This window comes from Lingula anatina, chromosome 2, assembly GCF_051362555.1.
Source record: "Lingula anatina isolate TDL-2025a chromosome 2, LinAna3.0, whole genome shotgun sequence".
NCBI lineage: Eukaryota > Metazoa > Brachiopoda > Lingulata > Lingulida > Lingulidae > Lingula > Lingula anatina.
In genome coordinates this window covers 10,467,080-10,492,865 of record NC_141768.1, presented here as the reverse complement: position 1 = coordinate 10,492,865, position 25,786 = coordinate 10,467,080, and the positions used below count along the sequence as shown (strand labels likewise).

General features: G+C 35.2%; 3 protein-coding genes across 13 annotated transcripts in view; 2 read left to right on the top strand and 1 right to left on the bottom strand.

Moving 5' to 3' along the window:
• Positions 1–23,342, bottom strand: part of LOC106176960 (uncharacterized) — a 28,786-nt gene extending 5,444 nt beyond the window's left edge. For 2 of the 6 annotated variants that reach the window (XM_087005002.1, XM_087004997.1), the window contains exons 1-21: positions 16,620–16,733; positions 13,878–13,941; positions 10,597–12,844; positions 10,074–10,267; positions 9,587–9,720; positions 8,766–8,925; positions 8,421–8,553; positions 7,776–8,146; positions 7,364–7,531; positions 6,874–7,048; positions 5,185–5,350; positions 4,418–4,782; positions 3,914–4,063; positions 3,414–3,586; positions 3,049–3,204; positions 2,578–2,803; positions 2,196–2,380; positions 1,804–2,003; positions 1,217–1,482; positions 603–814; positions 363–469 (exon numbers count right to left, since the gene is read on the bottom strand). In XM_087005002.1, coding sequence (XP_086861128.1) covers positions 363–469; positions 603–814; positions 1,217–1,482; positions 1,804–2,003; positions 2,196–2,380; positions 2,578–2,803; positions 3,049–3,204; positions 3,414–3,586; positions 3,914–4,063; positions 4,418–4,782; positions 5,185–5,350; positions 6,874–7,048; positions 7,364–7,531; positions 7,776–8,146; positions 8,421–8,553; positions 8,766–8,925; positions 9,587–9,720; positions 10,074–10,267; positions 10,597–12,844 — 5,789 coding nt within the window. In that variant the 5' untranslated portion in view covers positions 13,878–13,941; positions 16,620–16,733. Of the gene's footprint in view, positions 1–362; positions 470–602; positions 815–1,216; positions 1,483–1,803; positions 2,004–2,195; positions 2,381–2,577; positions 2,804–3,048; positions 3,205–3,413; positions 3,587–3,913; positions 4,064–4,417; positions 4,783–5,184; positions 5,351–6,873; positions 7,049–7,363; positions 7,532–7,775; positions 8,147–8,420; positions 8,554–8,765; positions 8,926–9,586; positions 9,721–10,073; positions 10,268–10,596; positions 12,845–13,877; positions 13,942–16,619; positions 16,734–23,244 lie in introns of those variants that run through there. The other 4 variants (XM_087005003.1, XM_087005001.1, XM_087005000.1 and 1 more) reach the window with 3 other exon arrangements.
• LOC106176961 (kelch domain-containing protein 2) lies at positions 16,761–22,715 on the top strand. 2 transcript variants are annotated; one of them, XM_013559560.2, is made up of 10 exons: positions 16,761–16,877; positions 17,313–17,380; positions 18,181–18,420; positions 18,868–18,949; positions 19,329–19,406; positions 20,065–20,204; positions 20,517–20,629; positions 21,097–21,257; positions 21,622–21,674; positions 21,842–22,715. In XM_013559560.2, the coding sequence occupies exons 1-10, from the start codon at positions 16,779–16,781 to the stop codon at positions 22,005–22,007; spliced, it is 1,200 nt and encodes a 399-aa protein (XP_013415014.2). In that variant the 5' UTR covers positions 16,761–16,778; the 3' UTR covers positions 22,008–22,715. The 2 variants fall into 2 exon arrangements, with proteins under 2 accessions (XP_013415014.2, XP_086861136.1); XM_087005010.1 differs by lacking the exon at positions 21,622–21,674.
• A 37-nt stretch (positions 23,343–23,379) lies between the features above and the next one.
• LOC106176958 (signal-induced proliferation-associated 1-like protein 2) overlaps positions 23,380–25,786 on the top strand; it is a 51,160-nt gene continuing 48,753 nt past the window's right edge. For 4 of the 5 annotated variants that reach the window (XM_013559554.2, XM_013559552.2, XM_013559555.2 and 1 more), the window contains exon 1: positions 23,386–23,543. The gene's annotated coding sequence lies outside the window, so the exon portion shown is untranslated. Of the gene's footprint in view, positions 23,544–25,786 lie in introns of all 5 variants that reach the window. The other variant, XM_013559551.2, reaches the window with a different exon arrangement.

Genomic DNA, 25,786 nt, shown 5'->3' with positions numbered 1-25,786 from the left:
GAAAACTGCAGTGTAACGAAAATAATTTTAGTAATGAAAATAATTTTATTTTTACAATAAATAAATAAATAAATAAGTAAAAGAAAGAGCAGCTGAAAACTACACGTATGCCTATGCACACACAAAACAACAACTTGATTTTTTTCTAAATGCCTACGGTAAATTTTACTCTAACAACAGTGGCAAAATGAATGTGAAATATAGCTCATTTGCCTGCCTGTCCCTGCATCCCTCTGTCTGCCTACCTTTTTTTTCTATAGATCTATAAGAGAAATTGTCTCTCTTCTCAAAAGAAAAAAGTAAATCATTCTAAACTCATGTAGGAAGTTAAGATTATGAAATAAGCTCAGTCAAATACTTACAGGGTTCCACTTCTTCTCTTCTTTATACAGATCACAGTGACAATAATGACTACAATGAGGGCTGCAGCACAACCAAGCCCTACACCAACGCTCACTCCCAGCTGACCTGCAATAAAAAATGTAATATGACAGCAAAATGATATCATCATCACAACAATACTACCATATACCAACTCATTTTACGCATGCATGAGAGAGAGAGAGGGAGAGAATAAATAAATAAATAAATAAATTCTCAACATTACCTGGTTTCCCTGTCTGTCCACTGGGCTGTATATAACACTTGTTGTCTATGCAGGATTCAAGGTTATACTGATGGCCGGCTACTTTGATGCTCTTACTACTGTTCACATACTCAATAAATGATGAGTAGACATTCTTGATATGTTCTTCAGAAGTCCCTATGATACTGAACACCAGGACCACACTGCCACCACAATGTACCTTCAAATCTGTCGGAGAAAGACAAAACTACTGTTTATAACATCATTTTGGCCCATAGACATCTGCCCGCTTTTTTTTCTCTCTTTGAGTAAATATCTAATTGTCTTTGGCAACTTAAAATAGACAATAATGCACATTTCTATAGTGCTTCACTGCGGTTATCAATGCTTTAATAATTTTCATTAACTGTGACATCAAGATAATGAATTGTTTACCAGTTGTTAAAAGAAAGGGTAAAAAACATAACTGATTGCCAATTTATCATTAAATGGAAAATACACAACTATCAAGCAGAGGCCATGGTGTCACCATCATCATTTGAGATAAAATTTAAGCCAGATACATGAAGCAGTGCAACACGTGAGCTGCTTGAAATAAAAATCTTATCCCTGGACATGCACAATACACACCTGCTATGTAATCTGCTGAGAACCCGCAGTTACACTGCTCATTAATGGAATAGGCAACATTTTCCTTGAAGACGAACAAAAGTGAGACATTATTTCTCCATTCTCTGCAGTCAGCATTGATCAGCTTCAGTTGCACTGGGCGGGCAAACTTGATTTTAGGGCAGGTGTTTGGCTTGCCAGGGGTAACAAGGCTCAGTTTGAAGCTGTTTAAGTCCATGGTGTCATTGCCATCACATCTGTTGATTGACTCATCATCTCTGTGAAAACTAAGAGCCAACAACAATATTTATTTCCAAGATTTTCATTTTTTACACTCTGGTTAAATCTAGAAGAGCTTATATGAAAAAAATCCTGTATTATAAAGCATGGTAAGCACTCAACCAGATGGACAGATACAAGCTGATGCAAACCTGAACTTACAGCTTCATAATACTGAAAGAAATGCACACCTGTAAGACTATTTAATATTCTATTTAATACTTGTTTTCATATCTTTTACTTCTGTAAGTCAAGATAAGTAACAACTGCCATTGGCAAAATTTCAACATCAAAAGACAATTCACAGGGTACACCAGAGTAAAGCTTACGTTGCATCCTCAACAATGGCTGCAGAGCCTTTAAGTCCCAGTGTCGTGATGAGTTGTTTTCCCAAGTCTCTGTCCCAGACTGACGTACAGTGGACAATAGCATCCATAACTCCCTGCTGGGTTGGCTGCATTGCATCAGAAATAGTCAACTGTCTGTTGTCATAGAGAACAATGGCCTCTATGCCATTCTCTATGATACCCTGTGAATAAAAGAAAATTAATTAACTAATAACCAACTAATATTTCTTCTTTCTTCTTGGGAATAATGAAATTGCACAAAGCATGAGGATGAAATTGAAATTATATACATTTTTCATTAATCTTTACAGTGAAATTAAATTGAAATGGTGATGTAAATGAATCAGATATTATTTTTTCCTGCTCAAACTTACCGGTATAGGTAACACATAATCTGTTTTCACAGAAAACCTTGTGTGGTTACTAATTAAGAACAGTCCAGTATTACTAATTCTGTAATTATTCAGGTTAAACTGTGCCGACACTGAAGCCCTCTTTAATGGTACACTGTAGGAGAACAGAACTAAGGAGTAACCAGCTAGACTGGCTCCAGGAGGGCCTGTAAATTACCAAAAAACATATAACTGGTGTGGATACACAAACTAATAATATATACCAATTATACCGTATGCCATATTCTTCACTTCCATTATAAAATTGTTCATATGTTATAACCAAATTTTGAAGATCTGACGTTTAGATTTCTGCACTGTAACAAATGCATGTACCCTTTATGTTCACCTAAAACATACAAACCTGCTAACTCAATGAACTCTGTTATATCCAACCCTGGCTGGTCCACATTAACTTCATTTATGACAACTTTAGGCAGATCTCCAGTTGGCACTGCCACTGTAGTGGAGGGTCTTGGTGTTGGGTTGGTGCAGTTGTTCCCAGTTTTAGGTGATGGTGTGGTCAGAGTAAAGCACTGGTAGTCCATGGGGGTACTGCAACTGCATCTGCTAATACTTTCATCTCCATTCTAAAAGAAAAAATAAGTTTACTTAATAAGAATAACAAATCTATATCATAAATGTGAATGAAGCAACAGATATGTCAGTCAACATTACTTACAGCTAAATAAATTTAGTTTGCAGTTTCTCCTTGCATTTGTACCATATAAGAAGAAAATTAACAAAATGAAGATTGAAAATCCTGAAATCAGGCATTATCCTGAAAACTTTCACACACGAAATCAGGTTCAAAAGCCTTACACAGTCAACCTACCAAGAACTCTGGGTCTTCATTTATCTGCATTTGTCCACTTCGTAGTAAAGAGTCCAGAAGAACTCTATTCTGTGCGTCATTTGTTCCATACACAACAGCATCTATCAAGCCTTTCTTGGTGGGAGACATACCAGTTGTGAAGTTTGAGGAATGGCCCTGAGATAAAGAATGAAATGATTGTTGATTCTCAATAACAAATTTTACACGTGACATAAATATTGCTTTCTACTTAAATAAATTACACTAATTTCAAATGCATATCACCTGTTATCATATTAAACAATATTTAAGGAATAAAGAAAAAAGATTCTTTTGTTTAAATGATATATTTAAAGAAAAGCTAGACACAAGCAGCCCTGTCTCACCCTGTAGAGAGCTATAGCATCTGGCCCATTCTGAATAATGCTAACAGATCGTCCTGCTAGGCTCAAGACATGGTCCACATTGGCAACATTAGCTCCACCAACAATATAGAAGCCATTAGCATCTGTGCGCTTATTGGTGAGGTCAAGGGTATAGTAAGCTTGTCCATTTGCACCTAAAGAGAAATGAAAGATACTAGAAAAATATTAAGAAAAAGAAACCATAAAAATTTGTAATATTAAACATTGTACTTATTTTAGCTCTATACAGCATAGGCCCTCCCAACCTAACACACCCTTTTCACTGAAAAAGAATTTATGAAGCAAAGATAGTGGTAATGGTTATTGAGACCCAGTACTAATGGCTTGTGGCTAATAATGTAAGGATAAAATGTTCAAAATCATTAATCATGGTTTTAGTTGTGGTATACCAATATTAGTTCCAATATTAAAATATTCACTACAGGTACACCAAATACTTAAAACCACACTCCTCTCCTTACCATTATATAATACCAATACAATCCAGTTAAGAGCAGTATTGCCAGACCCTCCATCCCACAGTTCTATGAATTCCTTGTCATCTGAGCCAGGGGAGTCTGCGTTGATTTCATTGATCAAAACTGTGGGCATGTCGCAGTTGTTTGGAGCCCCTAAGGGAAAACATAAAAAAGTCTTCATATTTACATATTATCTTCTAATATCAAATTCATTATTTCATATCTTTCATCATTAATATCTGAGGAAATGACTGCCTAAGCTTTCTTCTTGATTTAAATGCACTTAGAGCAGAGATGACATACCTACCTACTACTATTTTAGCCAAAAATTAAAGGCAGCAAATCTGTCAAAAATATTTTGTTACCTAGCTCTACCCTTTAAAAAAGATTTTGTGCCTCCCTTGAAAATTCCAGACCTACATTTAAACTATTAACTTAAATTTTACAGTGACCAAACATTATTCATGACAGATAAAGTCTGGCCTAATAGATCCTTTTTTACCTTACCTGGTGTTGGAATGGTCACGCTAAAAGCCATCATGTCACCAATGCTATGGGGAGAGCAGCGAGAGATGGACTCATCATGGTGAAGGTTTTGATCATTCTCATATATTTGCTTCTGCCCAGTGGCAAAAATGTCCAAGAGACTTATTGAACTATTCACAGAGGTAGAGATATTGCCGTATACAATAAAATCTACCACACTCCCATTACTGAAAGCCTGTGTTTGGTCCTTCACAAAACCTGAGGCATTTAATTTGTACAACACCAAAGCATTTAGGCCATCACTTCTTAAGATATTGTCTGGTTGAGATAGGTCAGCTCCTTGGACGTTTGAATTTCCTATTAAGAAGAAACCTTTTGCATTGACCCTGAAAATTCAAAGATATAAATGTACCTGACTAAAAATATCACTCCAAGTAAAAATGAAATGAATAATACTTTTCTTTCTAAAAGTATGTTCAGTTCAAATGTATACCACCTAAATGGTAATTCCACCGTAATTTCCTTTCGGTCATATCAAATCTACAATTACAATTTTAATCTCTTTACATCAAATGTATCTTTTAAATATAATAAACAATAAAAAAATACAGTACGTTTTCAAATATGATAACAATAATGTGCAAATATTAACTGCCATCCCATCTCAACTGTCTTGAACAAATGTGGTAAACTAAAAGGCACAAAAATAAGTTATGGAAGATTTTGAAATGGTTAGGAATGTGGAATATCTTAAATTTCAAAAATTAAATCATCTTTTTGCTACATACTTCTGTCCTGTCAAGTCCAGGACGTATGAAGCCTTGTTTGCATTCTGGCCACTGTATGCTACTAGAGTCAGTCCATCCAGGGAGGTGCTGGAGTTTCCAATCAGTTCTATGTAAACCATCTTATTGGCATCTGGAGAATCTGTATTCAGTTCATTTATCCTCACATCTGAAATAAAACATTAACAAAGCTTAGTCCATTTCACAGCGAAAGCCTGAGAAGTATGCATTTTTTTAATATCATAAGAATTATATCCTGAGAATTTCGGCAACATGGGCGTGTGGAAAAGGAAAAGCGACTTTACACAGTCATCATCATGCACAAAGCTTAAGTCAAGAGCTTGTATCGACTTATTGTTTGTCAAATATGGTCCCTCCAGCATTTACACATGATTCTTGACATTGGGTTAAAAAACCAGACAGCAAGTTTAAAGTAAGGCCACGATTTTTTATTTTTATGGATGACATCCTCTGGGGACCCCAAAATCGGTGCGAGCGGGAGAAAAAAAAAACAGTCCAAAAAAAAAAACTGCTTAAGAAAAGTTATGTTTTCAGTACACAGCTGGAAACACTAATTAACCACAGAAACACGTGTCAAACTAACAACATGTCTTTATCCATGCTCTCAAAATATTAAAGCATTGTGAATAGGGCCTACTTCGTAGAAAGGTAAAAAGTCATGAATATATATGCTGCATATTATCAAATCTATTTAAGGTTATTTCATGCATTCTATTGGTATAGCAATCAATAAAACAAATATCAAATAAACAGCGTGTCTTAATTTATTTGTACTCTCAGAAAATTAAAGCATTGTGAACACTTCACAGAATTGTTAAAAAAATTAAGCAAAGATAGGCCTATGCTTCCTACTACCAAATCTAAAAAAGGTAATTTCGGTCGATGCCATTTTGTCTACTTCGACTCACATGTAGCAGCCAACTATCGGGTGGCCTGTCGGACCTTCAGTCCATCAAATACGATGACGCTCTTGTCGACCCTTTTTTCGCTACAAAAAAAAAACCTGGTATGTGCTGCTTTGGACAGAATGTCACTGAAATTTTCCGGGCGATGATCGCTGGCCGCGGCCAGCCTTTCGTATAATTGTAAAAAGGTGATATCACCATGTCCAATATCAATGGCAAACAAATCCAAAACGACGGCCCCCGTTCTCTTTATGACTTTAATTGTCGTGTTTTTTTTAATTAATGCTAGAGATGAATTTGACGGCAAAGCGGCCATAATTCCACGTGGTGATAATACGCATGCGCAGAAAGCTCATTTTCCGCACTCGGAACTACTCGGATGTCTCCGCAGTCGATAATGACAGTATGGAGCTTGCGGAATTAGCCGAAGATTGCCGATTGCATTTTCCGGCAAATTCAATAACGACGTTTGCGACAACCGACTTCCTTGGGGGGGGGGGGGGGGGATTTTTTATTTTTTTTGAGAACGGACGAAAATTGGTGCGCGCGCAGGATGTCATCCATAAAAATAAAAAAGTGTGGCCTAAGAAGTATTCAAAAGTATACTGTTTGTCTTTAAAGAACAACTGACAAAAACATTTCTGAACTGTGTTACATTTGAGTGGACATAAGTGAAATCCTTTGAGGAGTTATTTAAAAAACTGAGGATGACTACTTTAATTTAATAAAATATGACTTAAAGAAAAGCAACAAAATATGAGCATACTTGGGACCCCAGCAGGGACAGGTCCTGAAGCTGGAGGTACCCTGGGCGCCAAGCTACAGTTGTTGATGGCTTTGGGTGTTGGCTGTGACAGGACATAACTGACTGCCCCAGGGGATGCCTTGTGGTCACACCTACTAATAGACATCTCCCCTGCTGAGGTAACATTCTCCACTACCTGTGAAACATAAATGTTTTTTTTCCCTTTACAAATACAAAGTACAGTTAATATTATACATGTCAAACAGAAAGATTACAGAACAATCCACAAAGTCAACATAAACAAAGTTAATTTCATTTTAAAAATATATTAGGGCAAAGGAATTAAATTATCTTCATTTTTAAAATGTTGATTTCAGCAAATTAAGTAAGAATTTTTTTTTGAAAAAATCTTACAAATTGCTTTTGTTTACCAATAAGTCTCAAGAGAGTACATGAACAGAATACAGTTATGTTAACAAGCTCTAGCCCCATTAAAAAAAAGATTTCTCACCATGCTTCTCCCAGGAGTCAGTGTATTTAGCAGTTGTTGTATGTTGGCATTTAAAGCTCCTCTGCCATACACAATAGCATCCATCAAACCTTCACTGCTCACTTGTGTTCCATTTACAAAATCATACAGATCTCTTTTATAGTACAAAGCCACTGCTCCTTGCACATTCTGAAATTTTATATTTATTTAATGGGTAATTGAAATGGATTGATCTTTGGAAATGAACATATACATACTGTTGTGATTGATTTTTAAAAAGTTTAATTACATTTTAATTGCATCTGTTGCGTAGGTGCACAGTGTGACAGATTCCTATTAATTGTTTGTACCAAGCAAAATCTAAAATTCAACAACAAAGTTGTACATGACTCACAGAGGAGAGAACAATCTGAAATCACAAATTATATCTTACCCTTAAGAATCCTGTTCCTCCACCATTAACAGTAATATCAGGGGGTGGCATTATGTTTGATGAACCAATCAGAAAAAGACCATTGCCATCACTATAAACCTGATCCAATTTAAACGCTCTATATGCCCTCATGGTGGTCGCACTGTACAATACCAGCACAATGTTACTGAGGGGGAAATTGGGCCTTCCCATTGTACTGAGTTCAATGAACTCTCTTTTGTCATATCCATTTTGGTCAATGTCCACTTCATTTATGACCACTGTTGGAGATGGACATATGTTAGGTTTACCAGGAGAAGCAGCAGTGGAGGTGCTGAATGCAGTCAACATTCTTGCTTCATTGGTGTAGCATCTGACTAGACTTTTATTATCTATTTTATGAAAAATTAAAATCACACCTTACATTATACTAAAAAGGAAACTAAAACAACAATTATCTAGAACTAATTAAAAGATTAAAAGGGAGCTGACCAACATCTACGCATTCTAAAATCTTTCATTACATACTAAAATTCACTCCCTCAACACAAATCTTGCTTACTCTTGCATGCATTCCTCTCACCTACTGATATTCTGATCATATTATTACATATTTCAAACATTTTTTCTGTCTTTACATAAAAATAAATGTAGAAGTCAGGATACCTGAAGAAGTTCCCCAGTCAACAACGATAGCCTGCTGTCCAGGAGTGAGAACATCAATTAGAGAAACAGCCTGTGTAACTTCCTCACTGTTCTTGGTGTAAACTACAGCATCAATTAGCCCAGACCTAGACACCTTTAAAAAGAAGTCAACAAATACATAGGCATGTATCAGTGTATCATTTCAAGCTCTCCAAAAAAGTCATTTTCAAAATTTTGTTGAGAGAGAAAGAGAGAGAGAGAGAATAAGGGGTAAAACATGATTGCATAGAGTTATAACCTTTGTCAGTGACTGATGAATTATTAAAAACTGGTTGTAGATGGATAATGCATATTACTGCACTGTACCTGAGTGAATTGTTCTTTACTTCCACGACTTAGGGCCACTGCATTAGGACCTCTTTGCAGCCAACTGCCAGTGACATTTGTAAAATCAGCATTGCAGCCAATTACAAAATATCCATCTCTGTTAGTAGAATAAGTGCCCAAATCAAACACACTGTAGGATCTGAAGTAAATTATTATGAAACTACCTTATCAAAATATTCATAATGATAAAGTATTAAAATGTAAAAACATTTAAAATTAAATGTTCTTATATACAGATTTCATACTGGAACTATTTAATTTTGGTTGGGCCTAGTACTAGTATTTGGCAGCGTTCACATGAAAAATCTAAAAATTCTAAAAATCCAAAAATCCATTGGCGGTATCTAGTGATCACGGTCTGTGCCCTTTTGTGCAACAACAAGACGAAGAAGATGAGGTCCATATGCACACGACAGATATGAGTGTGAACTGATGAAATCCACAGTTTAGAGATAAAACTGCACGTGCATCCAGGCATCAGAATCTCCTCCGAATGCAGCCAAGAATTAATTACAGCTTTGGAAACGACTCGCTCGCACTGCGGGGTATTCAGGGCACAGACCGTGATCACTAGATACCGCCAATGGATTTTTTGGATTTTTAGAGTTTGGATTTTTCATGTGAACAGTGCCTTTATCTGAGGCCTCAGACTTCTATTTTAAAAGTCTGTTAAGGCCAAAAGAACAGGGAGCTAAAAGTTGCAGAATGAAATAGTTAGTTTTTTTAAATAAAGCAGATTTAGACAAATAGAGATGTATAATACAAGGTAAAAATTATACATAAATACTATATGGTCTTACATATTGTCAGCAGTGTACAAGATTAACAGCAATCCCTTCAATTGGATGTTGCCAATGCCACCATCATACAGCTCTATAAACAACATATTACCATCATCATTGGACTGACCTGCCTTCAGCTCATTGATTCTAATCTAAAATGCAGATCCAGAATAATCAGCATCATATTTGCTTTATTCAATCTGTTAAACAATATCATGTGTTTATTCACAAATTATTCACAAACTGATATGTGCAAGAAAAGGTGTAAGATAATACAGTCTAAGAACCAGTCATCTCAAAATAAATGCAAACAGTAACTTGAAAATATAAGAATACAGATCTTAAGAACACAAATCTTAAGTAAAGAAAAATCAAAACCACCAGTGTATTTTCCATTAATTCAGTTTTTTTGTCCTCATTTATAAAAAATATCTTTCTTTCAATAAATTTAAAGTACTTCAGCGTGTCGAGTTCATCCAAAATCAAACAGAAGGACAACACTTACTCCATTCTGCAGATGTACAAGTGTGTCCACCACCGTTTCATTGGTTCTGATGCAAGCATCATTGCTACGGCCTGGTGTGGGTTTTGCTACTCCCCACACTGAGACATTACGCTGACTACAACAACTGCATCGAGACACAGACACATCAGTAAGACTCAGTGACTTGGGAACTCTATCTAGCACCTGACCATCTCCTGGAATAAGAATTGGAAACAATCACAATGTTTTGGCTCTGGTGAGATAATATTAAATAATATTTGAGGAAAGGAACGCATACAAAGAGAGCAATATTGCATGCTCTGGATCCAAGCAGAATTGCTAACAGCTATCTAGAAACAAGTATGTCTAAAAACTTCAAATTTTATGTTTAAATAATTCATTTAAATGGAATTAACTTCCTTTACTTATCAGTTTCACCATTGTAAAAACCTTAGTATGAAATTTTAATTCATGAGAGAGAGAGAGAGAGAGAGAGAGAGAGAGAGAGAGAGAGAGAGAACTCAGACATTATTCTTTAATTTACCTTTAACTAAAATCCTGATAAGTTCTGGATCTACATTATTTGCTGAAGTGCCATACACAATGGCATCCACAAGATTATTTGCAGTGGCAGCTGCACCAGAACCATATCTAGATGCTGGGGACAGGTAAAGTGCTACAGCATCTGGACCATTCTGTAAAAAATCACTTGGCTGTACCAACGCAGCATTAGTTGTTTGGTTCCCTATCACAAAATACCCATCTGTGTCGGTTGTGTACCCTGACAAATCAATGGCCTTGTAAGCTGTATCAGAACGTCCATTGAAGAGCACAAGGGAGAGTCCATCCAAACGAGTGTTTCCTTTACCCCCATCGAATAATTCCACAAAATCACTGGTGTCTACCCCAGGTTGATCAGCATTAATTTCATTAATCACAACAGATGTTGGCAGAGGACATTTGTTTTCTTGCCCAGGCGTTGCTGTGGTCAACCGGTATGGGGTGGTCATGCGGGTCATCATGCCGTAACAACGACTGACCGTCTCCTCACCAGACATGTGAGTGGCATTTTCAACAAATGCTTTTTGGCCCTCTCTCAGAAGCTGCAGTGTAGGTGTTACATCAGTTGGGTTCCTGATGGTGTATACCAAAACATCAACGAGCCCTAGGCTAGTTATGTTCATTCTTAAATCAATCTTGGCCGTCCCTGGGCCATATAATGCAACAGCACCACCACTGTTTCTTATAACATGTGTTCCACCAAAGACAATATCAGGCCTTGGACTCACACCTGTACCACCGATCACAAAGTAGCCAGCCTCGTTAGTCATGTTTCCAGTCAAGTTCCATACTTTATATGACAAGCCACTACTATCATAGAGAACTACTTGGTAACCTGAAAGTGGAGTTTCTCCTATGCCTCCATCAAACAGCTCTAAGTATTCTTGGTTCTCTGTGCTAGGGTTATCTGCATTGAGCTCATTAATCACGATCAAAGAGGGTGCCACTGGAGAGACAGAACTGGTAGGTGCTAGGGTACTAGTAGGCAACTCTGTTGGAGGGACATAACTGCAGTTGTTCTTCTTCCCTGGAGTCGGAACGGTTAATTTGAAATGGCTTAAATTGCAAAGACTCACAGACTCATCCTGGGCCATAAAGTTTTCATCTTCAAAATGAATGGTCTGCACTCCAAGGGCAGCGGCCAACCCCACATCAGTGGATTTTTCATTTTCATACACTACTGCCTGTATGAGACCCACTATGCTGACTTGCATTCGTTGGGTGTAGTCACTTGGATTTCCTTTATACAGGGCAATGGCATCTTGACCGTTCTGTATAACAACACCAGTTGGTAGTTCAAAGTCCAGATTGGGCACACCTCTCCCCATGACAAAATACCCTTGGGCATTAGTAGAATAATTTGACAAATCAAGTACAAAATAGGCAGTAAGATCGTGGCTGTACAAAGCAATAACATATCCGGTCAAATTTTCCATGGTTCCATTTTTGTGATAAAGTTCGATGAACTCTGCATTGTCTGTCATGGGATTGTCGGCATTAAATTCGCTGATCACAACATCTCCCTTGAGTACTTCAGGGGGAGCAGCCACAGTGGACGGGGGTGAGGTTGGACCAACACAGTCATTCTCTCTCCCTGGGGTCGGGGTGGTTAGCTTAAAAGCTTGCCAAAACAGAGGCTGGTTACGTTGTTCTCCGCATTTGCTCAAGGATTCATCCCCAGGGTATGCATACCAGGTTTCTTGCACTACACTTTGACCTGGGGCTAGGGCAGTCAATGGGGTGGTCACATTTGCTTCACTGGTGTCATAAACGATAGCATCCACAAGCCCTCTGTCAGTCACCTTCATGCCTGGTTGGTAAGAAGTGTCACCATCCAATGTAAGATACAAGGCAATACCATCAATACCATTCTGAATGTTATGCTCAGTCTTGGACAAATTCAAACCTGGTTTCAATGAGCTTGAACCAACCACAAAATATCCACCAGATAGTATCAGATGACCTCCAAGTGGAATGACCTGATATGCTGCACCACTAGACCCATCATAAAAAACAAGCACATAGTTGGTCAGCATCACAGAACTCGTTAAATTGGTGTTGTAAAGTTCTACAAATTCATTTATGTCAGTGCCTGGGTTGTCGATATTGACTTCATTGATAATGATGGTTGCCGTTATTACATCTGCTACAAAAGCTGCAGTTAGCAGTAACCACAGACACACTTCTTGCCTTAAAATTGCTTTCTTACGATGACTGGGAGAAATCATCATCTGAAATGAAATTTTCCAAAATGTGCAGTGAATCCACAGAATCTAAGATAACTGAGAAGAATACTTTTTTTACAGAGAAACCAAAGAAATCGATATAATCAAAATATGTAAAATGCAGTTAATAATAACAATAAACTATTTGTACATTAAGTACCCCTAACTTGGTTCAACAGTTAGATATTCTATTAATTATTTACAAAGTGACACAGACAGCAACCTTCAATATTAACACATCCTGGCAAAATGTCAGTGATTTTAGCATGACTAACATCTCTTGTATCTTTGACCACATTCAGATTCACACATTTTAGTGCAGTGTCTGCCCAAATTGGCCTGGGATTCTCATCAAAGTGCAATCAGTGGAATCAGCTTAATTGTCTAACATGCATTGCCTCCTCCAGCAGCTTGGAGGTAATTAAATATTGTGTGCTGATTTATATTTGACTGCACTTTAGCAAGAATCCCCTGCAGAGTTGGACCAATCCAGCTTGTAAGATGTGTGAATATGAATGTGCCCATGATATAGCAAAAAAAAAGAAAGGGTCTCATGATTCTGACTAATTTCTTTTCTCAAAAAGCTCCTCCAGCGGCTAGGGGGTAATTAAATAATGTGTGCTGATTAAACTGATTCCACCGATTGCACTTTAGCAGGAATCCCCTGCAGAATTGGAAAAATCCAGCTAGTATGTACCCTGTGGTATAGCAATAAAAAAAAAATCTCATGATGCTGACTAATTTCCTTTCTCAAAAAGAAATAGATTTTCTTGAATTTCCTTGTTTTCATAACCCTTTTTTTCACAAAGATGACATTCAACTTCCTTGATCAATAGTCACATGTATTCACTGTTAAACACCGAATGGAAAAACAAAGCAAACAAACATTCCCACAGGGCAAAGCATTTACTACTATGATATTCACGCTGTCTAGGAAGGACAATATGTATTTCAAAATATTTCATACAATGATGCCACTTTATTGCACCATTAATTTACCTTATACTGACTTCACATTATTATTCCTTGCCATACTTACTTTTGTTTCACCTAGTGGAAAAGATCTACCAATCAGCAAAGCTCATTCACGCTAGTTTTGTTTTCTGAAAAGATGCAGTAAAAGCAGTTAAACACGTTTCTTTGTTTATCATAAAAATAAGAAATAGTATAGCAACAAAAATTACTCTAAAATGGAAGTTAAGACAAGATTAAAAGGCAAATAATCTAGGGTGCATTTTTTTTTTCTTTTACAGTTTGATTTCAGATAAGAAATGAGAAAATATCACTTTAAGTAAAATTACATTTCTTTGTAAATTTTTATTGCCTTAAGGGCAATGCATTTATGATTAATTTTCATTTTGTGTATTGCACGTGATGCATTTATAATTGCATTTATGATTAATTTTCATTTTGTGTATTGCACGTGATGTCATTCTTGTATCTCTACATGATTAGTTTCTTATTTCATGTGATGAGTATGAAGCAAGCTAAGACCCCATTCCCATACCTAGATCAATCTAGCAGGATCAACCCATCTCCAAGGGGATTCTCGCTAAATTGCATTCAGATTCAGCAGCTTAAATGTCTGGCATGCCTACTGAATCTGCTAAACGATAGTTAATTACCCCTAACAGCTTCAGTAGGAATGACAGACATCCAAGACGCTTAAGCTGAATGTAATTTAGCGAGAAACCCTTCGGAGATGGGTCGTTCCTGCTAGATTGATCTAGGTATGGGAAAGGGGTCTAAGCTTCACGTTGGCCAATGTTTTGAACACTATTCATGATAATTTCCCATATATGTTGCAAGTTTCGTAAGTCCACTGTAGACGTCAGAGACAGCTGGTATCTCAAGGATGGGGGCAAGAGGCAATTAGTTATAATTTCATTATTGTGCAATAAAAGAATTTGTAAGTTTGAGTTATTACCCTTTAAATTAGAATTTATCACTTTAGAAGCCACTCTTTGTATTTTTTTACTTATTATGTATTGCCTCATTATTTTAGTTTACAGCAGTGTCTGTCAGTTCAGCACTAGCCAGAAAGCATGGGTTGGGCTAATATTGTGTGAGTATTTACATAGTCATAAAGAAATTCTGTATGTGCAATGCAGATTATTGTATCTTAAACTTTAACTTAAAGTAAGTTTATTAGTTATTTACACAGGTATATTTTGATATAGTATTAATTTATCATTTTCCTAGGTGGTGTATTGTATTTATTATTGTATTTACCTACTTTTACGCCACCACTTCAAAACGTTACACTACGTTGCATCATCATACATACGTGTATGCGTTAAACTAATAATCACCTTTCCTGTTTAAACTTCAGTAAATAGCCACTTGCACATCTGATTGAAAAAGTTATAAACACAAATAAAAGAAGTGCTACTCAATGACTGTTACAGTAATTAATTTTAAACACCCAACTGCCTGCTTAAACAATGTCATTAAATACCTTTTTAACAATTACTTTCTCCTAAAACACAATGTTAATAATATCCAATCCAGTAAATCTAACATATTATTGAAGATTTTTTTAATCAAAATCTATCAAAAACAAAATATCAAAGTGCAAAATTTAGAGTTAATTGTCTTCAAAGCAGATATATAAATTTCAAACAAAGATGGGTATTTTCCTTTGTAAATATTTTGTATTCTATACTTTGCTCATAATCACCAACATTTCAATGTAGAAATTAAGCAAACAGTTGACAACAAAAGGGTTCACCAATATAAACCCATTGCATTTTCTTAAAATTTGTATTAAACTTCAAATAATAATTTGATGTCTCTTTCAATAATATATTGAACAAAGTTTCATTTGTCATTAAAATGGTAACTGAAGATGCTTTATCAGTAACTTTTGGCATCAATATCATGCCTCAAGGGTAACTAATTGACCCAATTTTCATTGCTTAACTAGTCTTCCATACATGTTGCTGTTAAAAGAATAAAATCTTAATCATAATTCTGCTCATCTCACCAATACCAAAATGTGTTATTATACATATGGAAAGGCAGGGGCGGATTTAGGCCGTCTTCTGGGTCTTCCGGAAGACGGTCAGATTTTCAAGTTTACATTGACGGGTATCTATTTTTTTCTTTCGGAAGACGGTCAAAAATGGAGGATGGATCAACAAAGATAATTTGGAAGACTGTCAGAAAATATCTCTGGATCCGCCCCTGAAAGGTCTTACACCTGCAGGATATTCTGCCTTAATGATAAAAGTAAGGATAGTCAACACAGGACAAATTTTACAGCCCTAAACACCTCATCATTCATTTATGCTGAAACACTACCAATATGCCTTAGACTTACAATGTCAGCCAAAAGACATTGTGCTACGACTACTGTGCCAAGCCCATGAAGATTTCAGCGGGTTCCGTATGCCCAAACATTGATGGTTCACCCAAGTATCTGTGAACAGCTAGCCGATGTTTTTGAGATGTTTGTCATAAATTAGCAAACATTGTCCCCAAATGTTTTGTAATTGTTATTCCAAATTTTCAGAAATGGATTTTAAAAATTGTACATAAACAATCTCTTCTAGATGTCTAATAGCCTTCATAAACATGCAGATTTTTAATCTAACAAAGTTTCATATAATATAAGCTACAACTAATCAATATGGCCAAAACTTGTTCAGATCCGTGACTGAGTCGAGAAAGACGGGATCCTGCATCAGGCTGCTCAAAATTTCTCAATCATTTGAGTATAAGGTTCACGCAATCATCAACTTCAAAACTTTCCTTGTACACCTGAGTTCGATCTACTTACCTGATCTCATCAATACAAACAAAAATGAAGGAGTATTACAGTTACTTTCGAGACTGTTTCTTAAGGCAGTACAAGCGCACCTGTTTTCCTTTCAACGATGTCAAGGTCGTTGGCTCATGATTTTGCACGCTAGGGGGCAGAACTACGTGGTTTAGCAAGATGTCCGGAGGAATCGTTTCGTCAAGAGCACCAACGCCAAGAACAGGCCATGTAGCAATTGCATATGATCACTACATGTTCGTTTGGGGTGGCTACCAAGTAGGTTATATCATATATATTTATTATATGAACTAGACGATACAAGAATAGTGCAAACACATTAAATTTGAACACACTGTTAACTTTACTTTAACACATGCCAGTGCTGCTGTCACTGTCACCTTGACTTGAAATTGAAGAGTTTATAAAACTTTTAAAACGTTCTCAAAACCTTCTTTGTTTATCCCCAAATATATCAAATTTTGGTCTTATTTAAGTAAATAAGAAATTATTATTTACGACTTGCCCTGAAGTAGACTTTCAGTTCATATAATATATGATATTCAATTCATTGGTTTAAAATTAGACACAAATTTAGTGAAGTGATAAACCTACCAGTAAAATGTCCACTATTTTGAGCATAACATCCCACATATGCAAACCCATAACCTCTTCTCATGTCACATGTTTTCCTTGTCTCATGTCTTATTTCAGAATGAACTCACAGAAAGATACTTATCACCAGATGAACTGTGGATATATGATTCTTACTTGGATAGCTGGTGAGTCAGAGTGGTGATTGAGGTTATAAATAAAAAGAATTTTATGCTTATTCCTTATAGCCAGTATTTTATTTGTTGATTGCTAGGCTTATGGTAATTTTCTTTACATGCTGTTAAGATATTTTTTTTTGTCTTGAAAAGAATTGTTTTTCACCAATAGATACATATGTTACAGTAATGTTAATTTGAAAAGAACTTGGCTAAAACCAAAACGACATGTGTGACTGTGTAATATAGTTCCTAGCATGAAAATTCATGCATTAGCACTCCTATTGACGATTGTGATATGTACTTGCTGTGCTAACGCATGAATTTTCATGTATATTGTTCCCAGTGTATGACAACATGTTTTATATGAATGTAGACCCTTAACATGATGTAATATGGCCTTGAAATTGTAAATGATGTGACAAAATTATCACAGTTTAGAAGTACCTACCCTCTACCGGGTTGGCAGATATTACAGGCACATTTTCCACACTGTAACTTTTGGGCAGATGGAAGCAATTCCTGAGTAGTTATGCAAAAAAAATACCAGCCATGTTATCAACCTAGAGATTTCAGCACAGGGTCACAGTTAGAAGATTGACGGTATTTAGACAGAGACATTATTTGTGAATATCTAGTGAAAAATCAATCTGTGGCCCTGCCAAAGGGTAAGAAGTACCCATCAGAGTTGACGACTCAGTCCTGCAAGTCAATTACATGTAGCATTTGGTGATGCTTTCTCCATAGTTTAATTTATACTGTATTTATCTTATGGAAATAGAAACTCGATTTAAAAGATTTATTTCATTTAGGCAATTGAGAATCCTAGAACCAGAAGAAGACACTTCAATCAACTGCCCGCCAGGTACATCTGGAGCATCAGCTGTGTTAAAAGGAGATGCAGTATACTTGTTTGGTGGCCACTGTTATGCTGGAAACACAAATGAACTGTATAGACTTAATCTTCAGGAATTTTGCTGGGAGTATGTCCATTCAAACAGTTTAAAGCCAAGCCCAAGAGATAAATTATCTATGTGGGAGTATGGAAACAGGTATTTTTATTCATCATCACCACCATCATCATTCATTGCCATTGGGTCACTGACAACAAATAATGTTGACAGCAGGATTTTGATAGACTATTATTATTATTATTAATTTTTTTAATGGATGTTTGTCCATGTTTATCTTGAAATATTTTAGCCATGTGTGACATAGAATTATTTTTTTAGGAAAAAATAAGAATTTAGTCTTGTACAGACATTTGAAAAATGTGAATACACATGCAACATAGTAATCCACTTATTATTGTATGTTTTATTAATTTGGTATTTAAAGCTAAATTTTAACTTTTTGATTATAAATATCTTTTAATTGTCGGTATGATCCTTTTGCTGTTCATCATTTTTATATGATTATATATTTTTACTATTTTTAAACCCTGACAATACCTCTATTTTACAGTTGGTTAAACAAATTGTTTACCCTCAACTTTTCAGCTTGTATGTGTTTGGTGGCTTTGGTCCTCCTCTAGAAGGTTATCTAAAGGAACATGGAATCTGGATTCCAGATGAATCCTCAGTAAATACATTGGAATACTCGTATAAAAGCTTTTTATGCAAGTTGAATATAGAATTATAGAATATGGGAGTTAAATCAAGTAGATTTATATGCAACTTAAGTTATGGAATATACACTGTAGTTAGTGTACCTCCTAGTATTTTGTACCTGTACTTCCATCAAGCACCAGCTTTGACTTATCAAATTTTTGCCACATCTCCATCAGCATTCTTATTTCATTCATTTAGTGTCCTCTGGTTGGGTGTTTTCCTTCAAGATGTCAAAGTGAGGAAATCAAATAGATTGATAAAAATTTCTAACATCTAATTTTATTGTTTGGATATGACTTTCTTATGTTATGTTATGATTCAAGTCAATAACAGAAACTTAACCCTTTCAGTCTTCCTACAGAGGTTGGAACAACCAACTACTGGTTTTTGACCTGAAAATACGAATGTGGTCAAATCCTAAATGTAGTGTAAGTATCAAGCCACTTTGTTTTCATGGTAGGAAAGTACTTATTAGATCAAAATTCCATTCATATCTCTGTTTTTTTTTTTTTTTTTTTTTTTACAAATGTTATATACAATATTACATATAATATCTAACATTAAAAAATATATACATTTCAAACCATAACTTAAAAATGGTCTTATTATTACCTCCACCAAGGAGGTTATGTTTTCACCCCTGTTTGCCTGTCTGTTTGTTTGTCATCAGCATAACTCAAAAAGTTATGGACCGATTTTGATGAAATTTTCATGAACTGTCAGAAGTGGGCCAAGGAAGAGATGATTAATTTTTGGTGGTGATCCGGTTCAATAATTGATCAATAATCAATAATAATCACGAATCGCTGCCTTGGCAGAGGTCTGCGCTCTCGGAGTGCTTTTCTAGTTAGAACATGACTACTTATACCTCGCCTTCTTTGTTCAGGCTTATACTTTCTTGTCTGACTAATGCTAATTTAAAATAAACATCAGGTAATTAAGAGATATTGTGATGTTTTTGTGTTTTGTGAATAGTGTGTGCCACTTTGTATTAAACATCACATTTGGTATGGCTTGAAAGTCTCTCTTATTTCTTATTTTTGATTCAGAGATAATTTTGTATCAGATGTTTTCTTATTAACACAGGGTCCAGTGCCATCACCAAGAGCAGCTCACGCTGCTACAAGAGTGGGGAACAAAGTGTATTTGTTTGGAGGAAGGCACTGTAGTCAGAGACTGAATGATTTGCATTGCCTTAATTTAGACACAATGACTTGGTCAGGAAGGTACAGAGTTGTGATCTCAAACTGTGTTTTTGCCTAGCTTTTTTATGGGAAGGCCATGCTTAATTAGAATAAAGTAGTACTATTATAAAAAAACATACTTAAATCAATAGCTACTTTGCCTAACTTGAACAATTTATTGAAACAATATCTTATATATACAAGTTTAATTACTATTTGTCACCCGTCACTGTACTTTTTCATAACATTAAAAAGTCAATGAATTTCTGTCTAGCATCTGATTCGTGGATTTCAATTAAGACATGATCAGCATCTTTTGATAGACTTATAAGTTTGTATCCTCTCTAATTTCAGCCTCCATACTGGTGGTAGTATTCCAGTTGGGAGATCCTGGCACACTTTTAGTGCTGTTTCCAGTACTGAAATATTCCTGTATGGTGGATTCACCCAGGATAATGATACCTTATGTAAGTATTGTTTTATTTTTATTTTCCATTTAATATGGGTGTGGCCACAGTGACTTACCTTACTTGATAATGCAGATTTAGTTCACTTTATCAAAAATGTTAATTGGCTAAGTTATTTGTTAAGATGCAAAACCAAATGATCCTAGAGGAATTTGATAGTGGAAATGAAGTATTTTATTGTTTTAACCAAAATCATTCCTATGCATCCTCAGAATGACCACCGGGAAACCTTGAAATTTGATTGTATTTTGTCTCCATTTTTTTTTTTTTTTTGGGGGGTGGGGGTGGGGGGGGGGCATTTGGAAACATACCATTCTCTATCCATCTCTGTAATGCAGGAAAAATTTCCAGACTTGGTGCTTCCTAAAGCAAAATTTCCCTCTTTGAAACAATTATAGAAACATATTTATAAACCAAATATAGCAAAACTAAACTATGATTTTCTCTCTCAAAATCATTATTTCTAGGTGATGGATGGGTACTAAATGTGGACAAACTAATGTGGCAGCAGCTAAATTTTACAAAAAAAGAAAGACGTTTATGGCATTCAACATGTGTTACAAATCAGAACGATGTCCTGATTTTTGGAGGATGCTGTAACAATATTCTGAGTGATGATGAACCTAGTGTAAGTATGCTTGGATTTTTTATATGTTCACAAGTCAGATAATTTAGAAGTAGGGCATTGCTAGTGATTTTGTCTTATTTTCTTTTAAATTGTTAATTAAAGAAATGCATAGACAGTTGATAACTGGAAACGTGAAAACATTTGCAAATAGTTTGTCACAGAGAGAGAGATATTGAGACAGTAAAGAAAATCTGCATCATAACCATTCCCTTGCAAATTCTCAAGGAAATATACCACTTTTACAAAATTATTTAAAGAATAGCCTCTACTGAGTCTACTGTATTGTTAATGTGTGTATTTTGTTCTTACATTTCTCTACAACATATGTACATTACATTTTTAATTGAAGATACACATTTTTCAGTTGTTAACAAATAGCTTGCTGGTATTCAGGCTCACACCTAAGTCCCTTTTTAGGTAAGAATTTCTTAGGTTCACTTGCAATAAGGATGTATGTACACTCCCCGTTTTCAAATAAAAAATCTTGCCGTCACATATTGCATAGCAAGTATTAATCTTAAAACTTCAGTTTACATAACGTGTAACAGTTACCATTAATTTGGCATATTATTTGTTTTATTCAGACTTTCACTTGATGCCACATTCAAATACAGGGCACAGTTGTATTGTGAATGGACCTCTTTGCCAAAACCAATATTTGAACTGCTTGAGGCTAAAGCAAGTGCCAAAGATGACTCTACACAAAAATATGACAGACAGCAGGGACATGGTGTCTGTGTCTTATCTTGACCACCTGGTACTTGCAGCAGCCTCTACTGGAGAAATAAATCTTTGAAAGTCCTTCTGAAAGTGTGTGAAAGTTGTTGATATTTGAGTTAAACCATTTTGATGAGAGAGTTTTCTATCTGGATCACAAAAATAAGATTTATTGTGTATTAAGATGATGGATTGAAACAATTTGCATACATGTTTGTTTGTTAATACTATTATTACTAACCATTATTTAAGACTGTGATTAAAGCAAGAAGAAAAAATAGAAGTGCAGTATACTTCAGTAGTGAGAGACTTGTTTGTGGGAATATGTAACCAGTGAAATAGAAAAGCACCCTTTTAGAGTCGCTGTTGTAACTTCATACAACATATAATGTACATGAACAATACGTAATACTATGTAAAAAATGAAACATTTACATTTGTTAAATGCTTGGCATGATGTACATGTAAATCTTGTATAATATACACTAGTGTTGAAATATCTGTACAACACTGGTATTAAATAAAATGTAATTATCAGAACAAAATTGTGAACTAAATAGTTGGTAAGAAACTATGAAAGACGTACTGAGTAATCACAATAACTGCTGAAAAGTCAACCATATTTGTGGATTCACATTAAGATGTCAGTCTAAACTAGTCAAAGTCAAGAACAATGTTTTAGTCATCTACTTTCTACTGTACATGTAGTCATGTAAATCAATAAATGGGTTTACATTCTTTTGTTATTTGTTTCAAGTCCTACTTATGAGTTTAGCATATTGTTTGGATTGATGATAGAAAAAAGTTATGAAGCCCTGTTTTTTTTTTTTTTTTTTTTTTTTTTTGGTCACATGATAAAAACGCTGTTCTCTACAAATTTTGAAGTAAATGTCTTTTGATTCTTTGTAACTACTTGTATAACAAAAGGGAGTTTTATTTCCAACATCCAAACCTACTTTTTGGGGTGGAATACATTTCAAAACTGCAATAAATGTCTCCATCAGTTCTGACTATAAGGGAAGGAAATTTAATTACTATCTGACCCAAGAAGACATAGTACGCAATTTAAAACTTACAATAGTTTATTTCTAAAACATGAGATAGGGGTGCTCCCGGACCCTATGAAAAACTTGGTGAGTTTGAATAATCTAATTTTACTTTAGGTATTTGAAATAAATTCTTGGGGTGTTGTCAAATACTGGTAGTTGAGCTGGGTTGCTCATTTGCCCCGATAAACGTCTTTCAAAAATATAAATCTTTTGATACTTACTCAATGTATTTATCATATACTTGAAAAAATCCACCTTCTTGCGGTGTGATTTAATTCCTAAAGCTAAGAACGAGATATGCGTATAATTTACCAACTTTTAAAGATGGAATGGAATGCCACAGCTGCTCTTTGTCTCCGCTAGCACAATCACGATAAACATTCCAAGTGTATGACGTACAATATCACGTGACCATACAGTACTTATTTTCGACTGTCTTCAACTTGTTGTGGAGTAACTGGAAGCGGTACCCGACATTCTAAAGCGTGTTTACTGGTCATCAAACAAGAAATCAGGAAAGGTAAGTAGATAATTATAACTCAGTTTTATCATGGGAAAGGTCCTTAATTTGAATTCGACTTTAAACAACTTGGTTTGTTCCAAACGTCAACTGCTTTAATACTTGCCGTTGTTGCTTCAAATCTAATCATATCTCGAGTTCCCAAACCAAATGACAATTTAGCAATGACAGCTGACTACTGTGTGTTAGTTAGTATATTAAAACTGCATTATACCATGGGGACGATTTCTTGTCTTATACTCATTTTTTTAAGTCATTGAATAAGGACATTGTAAAATAAAATGACAAATTACATTTGTTTTTTTACTGTACTGTTGCAAGTGCAACTGCAAGTTCAGATGTGTGTTTAGTTAGTTTTCGATAGTGGAGATCCAGAAAAAAATTGTTTTCAAGTTTGAAGTATTTAAACATATCGCCATATCCAAAGCTAGTGAGTGTAATATCAGTTTAACTTGGAACTGTCTTCAAGTCTGTTAAGTGTCAGTGCTATTTGAATTAATTTATAATCATATTTTAATGTCCGACTCATACACTGTCAGAATATTGAAAGTTTTAAATAAGAAGATTCTGTGACAGTGGGATGTGTAATTGTTATTTTAGTACCAAATTTCAATATCCTTTCCTGTTTTATTGATATTGGGATGTTACTTAATAACAAGATTTCTACATAATAGGAAGTGCACATATTAAAAACAGGAAATTAAGAAGTGTCACTTTTAGGGATTGCAGATATATTTTGTGGTTGTTGGTGATGTATGTGATAATGCCTAGTTCAGCCCAACAAGCTGAGCCCAAAAGCACCAAATGATTATAAAGTCTTCAGTCTCTTCATTTTTATCAGAACCCTTTTGGAAACTTATACATTCTGTTGATTGTTTTATAGTCCTGTCACATCTTTCATTTCCCTTTTACTAAATTGGAAGCTAGGTTTTTGTTGATTTGTTAATGCTCTGCAACTTAAAACTTCCAAAAACTTATTGCTTTATGAGTTTATATTTTGAAAGTGATCTCCAATGTTCATGAAACAAAAACCTTCCAATATGCTTCTTGGCCTATAAAAGAAAAAGAATGTGACATTGTTGAAGGAAAGTGTCAGCCTTAGCCTGTTCAACACTCATATGTTATTTGAAGAGATATTTTCTGTACAGCAGTGAGCGTGCTGTATGGGGTGTTGAATTTATTTTCTATAGGGGTGTGCTGTACAACTTGTCAAATAAAGTTTGCAAACGTGTGTGATTCATATGGACGTTTCAGTTACTTATGGACATTGCTAACTCATCATCTGTGTAAGACGGTACTTAGCATAGCCATTCATACATGTTAGAATAGTTACTGTTGAGAGATGTGAAAAGTTTTATAGACCTCTTCTTAATGTTTTAACATCATTCAATTTATTTGATATCAAGTTTTAGTACAGAAGTGGCATAACACAAGAAAAACATCCCTTTCTGGTAAAAAAAAAATACAGAATTATAAATAGAAAATGTGATGTATGGGTTTTCAGATGTTGTAATGCACATGCTTATATGAATGCATCTTGTATGATTTTTACTGTCTTCGCATGTGCAGCTTAAAAATGATAAAATAGAAATTTACTCCCAAAGGACAGTATGATGAATGCTTATACATGGGAACTGGTGTGGTATGTGGTTATTTTGATATGTATCTTTGTGATTGCCCCTGGATAATTCTGGCTCTTCTTTGTCTCCCCTAAAGCTAGGGACATATATTAAGACGTCTCTGACTTTATCAGACCAGATAGTTTTTTTCCCTGACCCTCTAACCTTGATGTCACAACTTATTTTGGATTTAAACAAGATGGATATTTTCTGATGAAAATCTTGAGAGTTTAATGGGATTTATTTATCTATTTAGAATTTCAGTGGGAAAATGTCTAACATAGGAGTAACCAACCAAAGAAGCTTTTAGAATGAAATCTCCAATGATTATAAATACTACCTCCATTACACTTTTTTAAGTTGAATGAAAAATAATATTATTGTATGGTTTGACTTTTTTGTTTGAGATATCTTGGTGAATTGCACAGTTAGCAGATTTGTAATTTTAGAATTCCTGTTTATCGCTTACTGCAGCACACATATTTAGCAAACACCGTAATCTTCAATTTTCTTTGTGAAACTTATACCACCACAAGAAGTTTGGCAGTTTGAGTTTTGAAATTGGTGATATTTTAAACTGACAATAAGTTGACTGTCCCTTATTTATCTGAGTAATTTGTTCAG